The sequence below is a fragment of the Emiliania huxleyi genome (genome assembly GCF_000372725.1).
Source record: "Emiliania huxleyi CCMP1516 unplaced genomic scaffold EMIHUscaffold_111, whole genome shotgun sequence".
In the NCBI taxonomy this organism is placed as follows: domain Eukaryota; phylum Haptophyta; order Isochrysidales; family Noelaerhabdaceae; genus Emiliania; species Emiliania huxleyi.
The window spans coordinates 280316-291525 of record NW_005201732.1 but is presented as its reverse complement, the minus strand read 5'-3'; the positions used below and the strand labels follow the sequence as shown (position 1 = coordinate 291525).

Here is an 11210-nt window from a genome sequence, read left to right as displayed (position 1 = left end):
CAACGCCACCAACGACGGCCAAGGCACCAGAGCCTGCGAAGCGGAAGGCGGGTGAGGAGGCCAAGGCGGGACAGAAGCGTAAAGATACGGCTCCTGTGAATGTGCGGCGCGGCGGCGCACACCCCGCCGCGCAGACCTCGGGCGGTGCCAGCAGTTCGAGTGACCCCAACCCCAAGCCGACGCCATCAGCGGCGCCAAAGCCCGTGGCGCCCACGGTGCCAAAGTCCGCCAAGCCGACGCCATCAGCGGCGCCAAAGCCCGTGGCGCCCACGGTGCCAAAGTCCGCCAAGCAAACGTCATCAGCGGCGCCAAAGCCCGCCAAGCCAACGCCACCAACGGCGGCCAAGGCACCAGTGCCTGCGAAGCGGAAGGCGGGTGAGGAGGCCGAGGCGGCACCGAAGCGTAATGGTACGGCTCCTGTGATTGTGCGGCGCGGCGGCGCGCACCCCGCCGCGCAGACCTCGGGCGGTGCCAGCAGTTCGAGTGATCCTAACCCCAAGCCGACGCCATCAGCGGCGCCAAAGCCCGTGGCGCCCACGGTGCCAAAGTCCGCCAAGCAAACGGCATCAGCGGCGCCAAAGCCCGCCAAGCCAACGCCACCAACGTCGGCCAAGGCACCAGTGCCTGCGGAGGCGGCTCGCAAGGCAAAGGCTGCGTGCAAGAACACTGCGGTCTCGCAGAGAGAAGTAATGCGCAAGAGCGAGAGCCAGAGCAAGAGCAAAAAAACCTCACAGTCGAACGAGATGGGTCCGGAGATTGTAGACCTCGCACAGTTGTCCGACCTCGGCGGCGAAGCGAATCGTGACAGGGGGGAACGCGAGCTGGCTGAGTTACGAGAGCAGGCGCCGCCGTCGTCGCCGACGGAATCGGAGAGGTCGTTCAAGGACACTCGCCGATTTCGGCGTCACTAGTAGTGGCACTAGCCAATCGTGGCGGAGGTGTGGCGGCGACGCGCGCACGCCAAGGGATCGGGCGCGAGAGACGAGGCGGCACGCGCAGAAGGGTGCACCGGAGTGTCACCGTCACTCACGCCCGCCGCCGCCGCCGTCCGAAGTTCGTGCGAGGGTGGTGGAGCGGTGGGAGCGCTCGCGGGTGAGGCTCGTCGGTCGGTCGAGTGGGCGGGTGGTGGGGGAGGGCCGCCGTGGCCTCGGCCGCGGCCGAACCGCGCGGAGCGGGCCGCGGGGCGGCGCAGGAGGCGCCCTGGCCGCGGCGGCGAGCTGGTGAGCTGGCTGGTGAGCTGGGCTCGTACACAGCCTCGATGCCCTGCCTCTTGGTTCGGCCGCGAACAATGCGGAAGCTCCCCGGGTTGGTCCGCACCCACACATTCCAGGCCGCCAGCAGCCGCGCCCATGAGCCAGGTGAGCGGTGTTCGACGAACTCGTAGAGATCGCGCAGAGTCAGCTGAATCTGAGCGGCCCGAGACCACCATGTGTGAGGACGCGACGGGCGGATCCCTCAGAGAAGGAGTGCGACAGACTTCGCGAACCCCGGGAAGAAATCCGACTGCCTGGAAAGGAAAGATGGGTGGCGCGCGATGTTTACATCTATTCGCATTGCGCACCGCATCCTTCCCGATGCCCTGTTTGACGACGTGGAGCACCGGAAGCCCATATCGGTACGCTAGGCTGCCGGGGAGGTGCCTGCGTGTGCCGACAGGCGCTCAGCGTACTTACCTCTGCCGCCGGGCTGGGTGAGTGGCAAATTCATCACCATTTAGTATTGTCGCGGTAGTGCAAGCCGATCCCCGCGAGCACTCGTCGCCACTCATCAAAGATGGCGCGCTTCTCGCCGCGCTCGCCTGGTTCGGCTAGACGCCAGTCTGCCTCAGCAAGCCGTGTGAAGCGGTAAATTCTTCCCTCGCCTGTTCACGATTGCAGGATAATACTACGCCCTGGCTTGATACAGGGTAGAATCTGAAAAGCGCTCGACTCTCAGTGCAACGCATCAGCACTGGCTCCTCGTAGTGCGAGAGCTCCCCACTTGCCGCGCGGCACCGGGCGCACCTAGAAGGGCACTACCACCATCAATTTGAGGAAATCTAGAGAGGGCACGTGCCGCAGTCTCACACCGCAGCTGATTGCACTTCGCATCTTGGCACTTTTCCGGGTGGTCGAGGATAGAGAGCTGCAAAATCGGCCATACTCTTGCGTCGCCAATGTCCATCCCGTTCTGCATCGCGTCGGTGAGCTCCTCGGTCCGCAGCAGGGTGTCGAGCAGTGCTGTGATGTAATTCGCCCGCTGCCGCCGCTTCTGCGTCTCACCGAGCGGTGGCGACTGGTCAAAGTGGAGAATCGGCCAGAGGGCAAGCAGGCGCCAGTTGATTGGGTTGCGCTTCTCGTCAAGGGAAAGGTGGTTGCTGACAATGTAGACGGGGTAAAAGCTGCGCCCGAACTTTTCCGATTTGTCGTGAAATATGTCAAACGAAAAGACGTAGCCGTTCGGATCGATCGCACGTACGCGCGCCTGCTGGGCCTCGAGCCAGGTGCCCGTAATTGGCGCGCCAAAGACACGTTCGCCATTGCGGAAGCACGGCGTCGCCTCCCGGTGCTCTGCAGAGTCAGAGGCCAGATCAGTGAACATGTCCCGCAACACGGACAACGAGGATCGCTGATATGCAATCAAGCAGACGGTGCCTGCAGCGCCTTTGATGGCGTCCATCCGCGGAAAAGGATTTGAGCCGTCCGCAAAAACCACGTCCGTTGGAGAGAACTCCATTCCACGATCTGCAGTGTAGCCGTCAAGCAGCCTGTCGATGTCTGCCTGCGTAAAAAGCCGCAGAGAGGGCTGGCCAGCCGCTCGTCGCACCTCTGCCTCGTTTGTAAGATGCCGAGCCGCATCCTTCCGGCTCCACTGCGAGTCCTTGCTCATCTGGATCCAATGCCATTCATCGAGACTGTACATCACTCTCGGCGTCTGAGCCCTCGGATCATTGAGTACCTGCCTTAGCTGCCGCTCACGCGTGGCCGCACGCGCATTTGCGCTCTCGGCAGAAGCAGCAGCTGCCGCCGCTTCAGCCGCATCGACAGCCTGACCTGGCGAGGGCTCCTGCTCCATCGGTGTGGCGTCGTGGCTGCAGCCACTTGCACCACTGCCTGGTGGAGAACGAGTGTCGTCGTCACCCGGCAGCGAGTCTGGGCCAGGAGACAAAGACGCCGCAGCAGCTTCCTCGTCAGCATCCGATGACGGCGGCATTCCCATCATGGATGCTTGACGACGGGCCAGGCTGCCGGCCGTCTGGCCTGTACACGACCTTTTATGCTGGCCAATCATATTTAGCGAGGTGTGAGTGAATGAACAGAGCGGACACTTGTGCAACCTCATCGCGATGCTCTTGGTTGGCAGACAGACAGCCCGGAACGGACGGCCCCGACGTAGAATTTATTTCTTTGGCCGCACCCCCCCCCCCCCGCTTTTTGACGAACTCGACTCGTTGCACATGCCGGAGGGAACTAACTTTAAACGAACCTAACTTAACTTTAAACAAAATCAGTTCGGGGTGCAAACGAAATGGGATCGCGAACGTAAACATTCTTGAGAAGAGGGAAAAAAGGGAAAAGGGGGAGGGGGGAAAGAAGGGGGGGGGGGGGGAAGGGAAGGGGGGGGAAGGAAAGGGGGGGGGGAGACCCTTAAAAAGCTCTAAAAGGGAACCCCCCACCCCACGGGGGGAGGGGTTGGGCCAAACGCTCCTTCTTTTATTAGGGGGTTTGAATGGGATTAGAACCGTGAGCCCGGCTCCGAAAAAAAAAGGGGGTGGGGCCCCCCTTTTTGGGTAAAAAAAAAAGGGGGGTCCAAAAACAACGGGTTCTAAATGTGGCCCCCCCCCCCCCCCCCCCTCCCTCCCGCACCCCCACCCCGCTAATCCGGTCGTCCTATGCCCGGTCGTCCCCACCCTAGGACTATCCTACTTGCGCGCGTGCCGGCCCTCTGCGACCTCACGGCGACTGAGCTCCTTGAGCGCGCGGGCCCGCCCCCGGGGTCCGATCCCGACGGCAGCCGCACGTACCAGAGCTGCCCCGCCGCGTGGCCGGTCGACGGGGTGGTCGTCAACAACGGCTTCTGGCTCGAGCCGAGCGCCGACCGCACGACGTGAGTGCTGCAGCACGATCCCCCCCCCCCCCCAAGCAGACAGCCCTCACCACCTGCAGCTCGACTAGGCTCCTCGACACGCTCGCCAAGTCCCTCCCCCCGGGCGAGAACGAGCCGAGCCTCAACCTCCTCTGCTTCGCCCTCATGGTACTCTTTGACAAGCTCAAGGTAGTACACCTAGGGAGTCTGCCTCTTCCTATCTCTCTTCGCAGTCTCTCTCCGATTCTCGCTTCAACCTTCGTGCCACCTCGCGGCCGTCCCACTCTCGTCGCTTCCTCTGTCGCGTCGTTCTCTTGGCGAACAGCTGTACTGGACGGGCTCGAGCAAGTCTTTCTTTTCACGCTAGAACTAAAAAAAGAAAGAACGAAGACCGAAGGTATATATCGGCAGGTGTATGTTATTTTTGCTTGGGCGGCCAGCATGCCGGGGTAGGTAGGGTAGGTCTGGGCCCTCCCGTCGGGGTTTTCCCTCTCTTCACGAATTTTCAAAAAAAGAAAAATTCGACCGAAATCACGATATCAACCCTCCCCAAGTGGGTGATCTGGTGCTTGTAGGGCTTGAGAGTGGCAGCCTGTCATGTCTCAGGAAGGACTGTGGTTGCAGGAGAGTACCACCACCCATGACTTTAGTTGGTATAGTAGTAGGTAGGTAGGTAGAAAGGTGAAGAACAGCCAGGCTCGGACTGGACACCAACGCGTAGTACCCCACCTTCACCCGTCCGATGATTTCTTTTTTAGTTTCCCATAAGTAGGGTAGGTAGGTAGGTAGGTAGATCTAGGTAGGTAGGGGCACCTCAGGGGCAGGTTAACTGAAAATAACACCTGGAGCATCCCTCCTGAGCTCCGCCGCGTCCTCAGTCCCACAAGTTTCGAGTTATCACGACCACCTCGCCGCAGGCTGCTCTTACGCGATGAACACCGTGACGGTTTCGCGCCGCGGTGGCGTCTTGCTTGCTGTGGCTTCCGGCATGTGTCCTCTCGGCACGAGCCCTCTCCCGCGCCGCGCCTTTGCCGCCGACGCCTTGGCCGGCGGCTCGCGCGTTGTCGTGGACGAGCGCTTCTCGATCACTATCCCTTCCGGATTCGTCCGTCTCTCTCGTGGCGGCGTCGGTGGCTCGAATACACTGCTCTCGGCTGGCGACTTCCGTGGCGCGATCCGCGAGACTGGGGCCGCCACTACGCTCTCTGTCCAGCGCGCAAACGCATCCGCTGTCGCTGCGCCGCAGGGCGACGAGGCGGCGGCGCTGACGGCAGCGGCTAATTCGCTTGCGTCGCTGCGCGACGAGCAGTCGGCGCTCGGTGGCGGCTGCCCGTCCGCCGTGCTGCCAGGGACGGTCGACCTGCGGGGCGGGATCCTCCGATTCGAGATGGCGACGCCGCTGGCTTGCATTCCCGGAAGCGCCGCGCAGGCGCCGAACGAGCTGTTGCGGCACACCGCTGTGCGGGCGGCGTGGTCGGGCGGCGGCGTGCTCCTCCTCTTTGCGGGCGCGCGGCAGACGGAGTGGCTCGGGGGAGCGGGGGAGGCCCTGACGGCGGCGGCGGACAGCTTCGCGCCGCTGTGATGTTCTTTACCTTGTATGGAAAAGAGTGGAACCAGAAGTGAGAAGATGGGCGACAGCAGTCAGCACAGGGCTCAGGGGTGGACCTGGACGCGTCCTCCCCGAGCGCCGAGCCCGAGGGGGAACGGCGGTTTTGGGATTTGGGCAATGGAGGCAGATCTCGGCGCCCTTTTGTTTTTGCCTCCATCGCGGATGGGCGAGGGCGTCGGCGCACTAATTCTTCCCCGGATCATGTAGTCCCCACACTCGCTGTCGTGAGTGAGTGAGTGTAGGTATGTTGTTGGCAACGCAAGACACAGAGCTCACACAAAATCACATTGGGTGGAAAGCGAACGAGTCACTTAACAGGGGTCAATTAGGCATTAGGGCGGGCCACCCTGTCCAGAGGCGGAGTGAGTGAGTATTCTTGATAGGAAACCAAGACGACACACACCAGTCGACTCGCATCGGTTGCCTCCATGAACGGCGGAGCTATTCACACACACAATACTCACTCGCTGTGGAGCCACGAAGTTTCTCTTTTCGCCAGCGTCGACGAGTGTGGCTGCTCCGTTAGCCTCGAATGGCGACGGCAGACAACAGCCTAGCGTCGCCTGCGGAGACCAGCTCCGCTGCCGATGTCGTCATCGACGTGTCGGGCTCGGGCTTCGCCTCGATTCAGGACGAGTGGGTCGCGGAGCCCGGTGTGAGCGAGCTGTGCCTCATGTTCAACGCGATCGAGAGGATCGAGAAGCTGGACGGGCTGACGTCGCTGCGGAAGCTCAACCTGCGCGCCAACCGCATCGCCGAGATGCGCGGGCTGGGATCGCTCTCTCAGCTGGCAGAGCTCGAGCTCTACGAGAACCGGATCGAGCGGATAGAGGGTCTGGAAGGGCTCGAGGCGCTGACGATGCTTGATGTGTCATTCAACCGGATCGGCAAGATCGAGGGCCTGGAGGGCGCCGGCCTCGCCTCGCTCCAGCAGCTCTTCCTCGCCAACAACTCAATCTCGGAGCTGGGCGGGCTCGCCAACCTCCCTGCTCTCCGCCTCCTCGAGCTCGGATCGAACCAGATCCGCACGGTGCCCTGCCTCAAGGCGCGCGCCACCGCCGTCGCGCCGCAAGCCCTCGCGCCGCGCCGCCGCGCGCCGCCCGCGCGCACGCCGCCCGCCGCCGAGGCTGACCTTGTCCTCCCGGCTGCGCGGCAGCACCTGCGTCGACTCGAGGAGCTGCACCTCGGCCGGAACAAGATCAACAGCCTCGCCGGCCTCGCCGGCCTGCCTGCGCTGCGCGTGCTCGGCGTCGCCTCCAACCGGCACCGCTGCCCGCAAGGGACACTCGACAGTCACACCCCGCCGCCATTGAGTCGCTTGGCCGCTTCTTTAGGCTGCGCTCGCTTGAGGGCGCCGCCCGCCTCGCCGCCCGCCTCGCCGCCCGCCTCGCCGCCCGCCTCGCCGCCCGCCTCGCCGCCTGCCTCGCCGCCCGCCTCTCGAACCTTGCCCTGAACCGCCACCCCGCCCGCCGCCGCCCTCGCCTGACCGCAGGGATAGAGGGGCTAGAGACCCTGCGCGAGGTCTACGCGGACCACAACGGCATCGACAGCATGGGCGAGAGACGCACCTCCCACCCACCCTGCCGGCCGCCTCTGCATCAACGCTTCCCCGCCCGCGCCATCCAGGCACGCTCGTGCGGCTCGAGCGGCTGCACACTCTCGACCTCTCCGCCAACCGGCTGGCGGCCATCGAGGCGTCACTCCGAGAAGCTTCCACCGCTAGACCCACTCCCACGCTTGCGTGTCGGGTGGTCGCCAGAGCCTTGCCGTGCTCTCGGCACCGCACGCTGTCTCCGCCGCGACAAGTCACCGCAAGCCCCTCCCGCCCCTCCTGCCTGACGACGCTGCTTCTCCCTGCCCCTTCGCCAGTGCGCCTCGCTCGCCTCGCTCGAGGAGCTGTGGCTCAACACAAACCCGATCGCCACGCTGTCCGACGTGGCGCAGCTGTCGACCCTCCCCGTCCTCAAGACCATCTACCTCGAGGGCTGCCCGGTCAGCAAGCTCGCCGACTACAGGCAGGCGCTTCTGCGGCTGGCGCCGCGGCTACAGCAGCTGGACGCCGACATGATCCCGCAGAGCTGACAGCGGTCAGCACGCCCCACCGAGGACCGAGCATCTCTCCTACCGTGGAACCGAGCCAGGTCCACGGCGCGGCAGCGGACCAGCGCGCAAGGGCCCCGCAACAGGTCAGCATGCCCAGCCCGAAGCCGTGCGCGCGCGAAAAGCTCTGGGTTTTACCTCCGCGAGAGCGGATTCCGGTTTGCGGTGGAGGGGGAGGGGGAGCCAGCAGCCACAGGGGAGGTGTTACGCTTACCCCCGGGGATGTGAAGTGTTCTCTCGAGAGACGAGAGGTCTGGCGTCTGCGGTTAGTGTTTTGCATGTCATGTGTAATGATGTATTTTCTACTGAATAACAGCGGTGACTGGCCCCAAGCCTCAGCCATGCTACGCGGATAACACCCCATCACTCGCACATACGCACCACCTCAACGCATGCCACTTGCCACACATCTCTGTCCACTGTCGGTACTCGGAACTCGCGTACTGCGGTCAACGACTGCCGCTTGAGCGGAAGTTTTCTGAGGGCAGCGACCTTCCGTCGGCATCGAACTCTCGGATCTCGGACATCTTCTTCTGCTTCTCGAAGATGGCCCGCCCGAACGGCCGCGGGTCCTCGAGGAACTCCTGCGCGTCGCGCAGCACGCCCATCCGCGGCGGCGGCGTGGCGGGCGCAGACAGCGGAGCCTCGTCCAGCTCGATCGTGTCGGCGGCCGCGACGTTGGTGAAGGGCGGCGGCTGCGGCGTCTCGCCCGCCGTGGCGGCGGGCGCCGCGTAGCAGCGGTTGTCGATGGCGCAGAAGCTGGTCGGCTCGAGGCCGGCCTGGCGCGCGATCGAGTAGATGTGCGGCATGGCGGAGGCGGGCAGGTCGGGCTTGCGCGCGTACACAAAGGCGCCCTCGTACTTGTTCTGCAGCGTCTTGCCCGTGTAGTAGACGATGCGGAACGCGTCCTCGCCGCGGTCGTTAGCGCCGATCACGTACCAGTTCTCCCAAAAGGTGAGGCCAAACATCTTGCCCTCGGTGTGCGCCGTCCGGTGCGAGCCGGGCGTCGTGTCGAAGACGAGCTTCTCGTGCAGCTGCGCGTGGAAGTCCTGCGGCATGCCCGCGCGCTGCCGCGGCAGCGAGTACTCGACGTCCACGTCGACCGCCGACCCGTCCGCCGCGATGGCCATCGCCTGCTGCCGCGCGGCCGGCCGGAAGGAGTTGCGCTGGCAGTCGTAGCAGTCGTAGTTGGAGTTCCAGCCCATCACCTTGTACCACTTGCCCGCCATCTGCTGCGGCGTCACCGCGACGAGCGGCTTGGGCGGCAGCGGCGCGTCCAGCGGACCGTCAGCCCCCGGCGCGACGATGGCGATCTTCAGGCAGCTCTGGTCCTCGATGGTGCACGAGAGCACGTCGTCGAGCACCGGGTTGCCAAACTTGGCAAAGCAGCCGACGGTGCACTGCGTGTCGCCCATGCACTTGGCGGCGCAGGTGAGGCCCTTCATGCAGTCGCCGTTCTCCGCGCACGCCTTTGTCTGCAGCTTGCACGACTTGGCGAAGCACTGCGGGTCAATCAGCTCCGACTTGAACTGCCCCTGCGCCAGGTCGGCCAGCTCGTTCTCGGCGTAGCCGGGCGAGGCTGAGCCAAGGAGCAGCGCAGCGCTGGCGAGCAGCGCGGCGGCAGACTGCGCGGCAGACTGCGCAGGCTGCAGCAGCCAGCGCTGTCCGCTGCCGCCGCGCCAGCCGTCTGCAGAGGACGCCTCGGAGTGCGCAGCGAGCGTCGCGGCGCCGTGCCGCCCTGCGGCGGAGTGCGAGGCGGAGCAGCCCGGCGAGCCGGGCGGAGCCGGCTGCGGCAGCGCGGCCGGGCCGACCGAGAAGGACAAACCTGACAAGTATGTGACGACGAGCATCTCACGCGATCCAATGCTAATGAAGAGGCGCGAACTATTTCTTTTTTAAATTGCGCCCTTGCACTCGGGTGTCGCTGCCCTTGCACTGCTTGCCATCCCGCTGCTGCCTGTTCTGTTTGCGGCCAACCCCGATCAGGCGTAAGAGTCTCACGCGCGAGCAGTGTAGGAGAGTCCCCCGCCTGCTTTGACCTTTGACCTTTGTCCTTTGTATGGTGTTGTCGCATGCATGACCGGGGCATGATCGCTCTTGCTATTGCCGCTGGCGCATCATCCATCGATGCGAGAGCAGGTCGCACACGCGCCGTCGGCGCTCAGGCTCTGCCGCGGATCATGGATCCATTGATGAGGCGCGGGCGTGTGGCCCTACGGGGTGTGGACCGTGAGTTGACCAGGGGTTGTGCGCCTGGCCCTCCTGCTCGGCTCCAGCCGGTAGACAAGTCTTGTCATCAACAGAGTAGATGGATCTGACCTCGGGGCCGATGTGACCAAGCGCTGGTAGCGTGGTTTTACCTCACACCCATGGTCTCACAGTGTGCCGGCAGTCGCCGAGCAGTGTCGCTCACACAAGCCGCAGCACAAGTGACTGAGGGCCAGTGAGGGCGAGCCCATCGCTTTCACAGCTGTGGTAGCCGCACAGTAGGCTGTGTCAACTGTGCAGAGCGTGTGAGCAGCCGAGGAGCTGCTCTCCAGGCTTCTGACGCAAGAGCTGCATGCCATCGAAGGCGCTGTCGAGGTTCGCCGAGCGCGGCGCAGGTTGGAGGACACCGTCACCGACGAGCGCGTTGGACTTTTCACTCCGGACAAAGACGGCGACACGCACACGAGCTGCGGCCGTGTCGCCGTCATAGCGGCGAGGCGCGGGACCGTCTGTGGCGAAGTGGGTCGCGTCCTCCGATTTCCTCAACTCACGGTCCGCTCCCTCTAGCCTGTCCCGAGACGGATATGAGAGAGAGAGATGGGACACGGATGATTCTCGTCGTCGTCGCCGCTGCCGCGCGTAGTGTGTACTCTGCTTCGCGCGAAGTGTTCGATGGCACTTCACCTTCAGCGCATGTGGCATGACCGGGTCATCATTTAAGCGTGCCAGAGCGCACAAACGAACGATATACCGCTAAAAAGTCCCAAAAAAAGGGACAGTCGAGTGCTCACACGAAGTGCTCACCTCTCGTCGCGCCTCGCGAGCAGCTGCAGCGCCTCACGCGGCGTCAGCAGGTCGCCCTTTGCACAGTATCTGCGCATGCGCTCCACCTCGCCTTGCACGAGATCCGTGCGGACGCCACGGACAACGCCCTGCGAGTGCACAACCTCCGCGTTCCACCACCCCGGAGCGGTGCCGCCAGCTGCTGCGTACACGTGCAGCGCGGGCATTTCGCGAGCGCAAACGCTCAGAAACGTGAGCAGGGCGCGTGGCATGTGGAACGGAGGCGCCACCACGACCAACGCCATCGCATTTTGCCGTTGGCATTCGCGAATGACGGTCTCTGCCTCTGTGAGAGTGTTCGCATATGGCAGCTCGTAGGGCAGTCGCTCGTGCGAGAGCCCCGCGCGGTCGAGTAGTTCCTCGAGTACCTGCGGACCACCGTAGC

General features: G+C 64.1%; 4 protein-coding genes across 4 annotated transcripts in view; 2 read left to right on the top strand and 2 right to left on the bottom strand.

Moving 5' to 3' along the window:
* The window catches only part of EMIHUDRAFT_108988 (hypothetical protein), a gene marked incomplete at both ends in the record, with an annotated part of 8780 nt that extends 6200 nt beyond the window's left edge, over positions 1 to 2580 (bottom strand). The window contains 2 exons of the mRNA XM_005791614.1: positions 123 to 624; positions 1995 to 2580. Coding sequence (XP_005791671.1) covers positions 123 to 624; positions 1995 to 2580 — 1088 coding nt within the window. The remainder of the gene's footprint in view (positions 1 to 122; positions 625 to 1994) is intronic.
* A 2424-nt stretch (positions 2581 to 5004) lies between these two features.
* Positions 5005 to 5659, top strand: EMIHUDRAFT_361398 (hypothetical protein). The gene has a single exon (XM_005791613.1). It carries the CDS (start codon positions 5054 to 5056, stop codon positions 5645 to 5647), a length of 594 nt encoding a protein of 197 aa, XP_005791670.1. The 5' UTR covers positions 5005 to 5053; the 3' UTR covers positions 5648 to 5659.
* Positions 5660 to 6206: 547 nt separating this feature from the next.
* On the top strand, positions 6207 to 7756 carry EMIHUDRAFT_223744 (hypothetical protein; the record flags this gene model as incomplete). Its single annotated transcript, XM_005791612.1, has 4 exons — positions 6207 to 6542; positions 6849 to 6966; positions 7301 to 7422; positions 7544 to 7756. 4 exons carry the CDS (start codon positions 6207 to 6209, stop codon positions 7754 to 7756), a joined length of 789 nt encoding a protein of 262 aa, XP_005791669.1.
* A 307-nt stretch (positions 7757 to 8063) lies between these two features.
* Positions 8064 to 9628, bottom strand: VDE3 (violaxanthin de-epoxidase). The gene has a single exon (XM_005791611.1). The coding sequence runs from the start codon at positions 9622 to 9624 to the stop codon at positions 8224 to 8226; it is 1401 nt and encodes a 466-aa protein (XP_005791668.1). The 5' UTR covers positions 9625 to 9628; the 3' UTR covers positions 8064 to 8223.
* Between the last annotated feature and the right edge of the window lie 1582 nt (positions 9629 to 11210).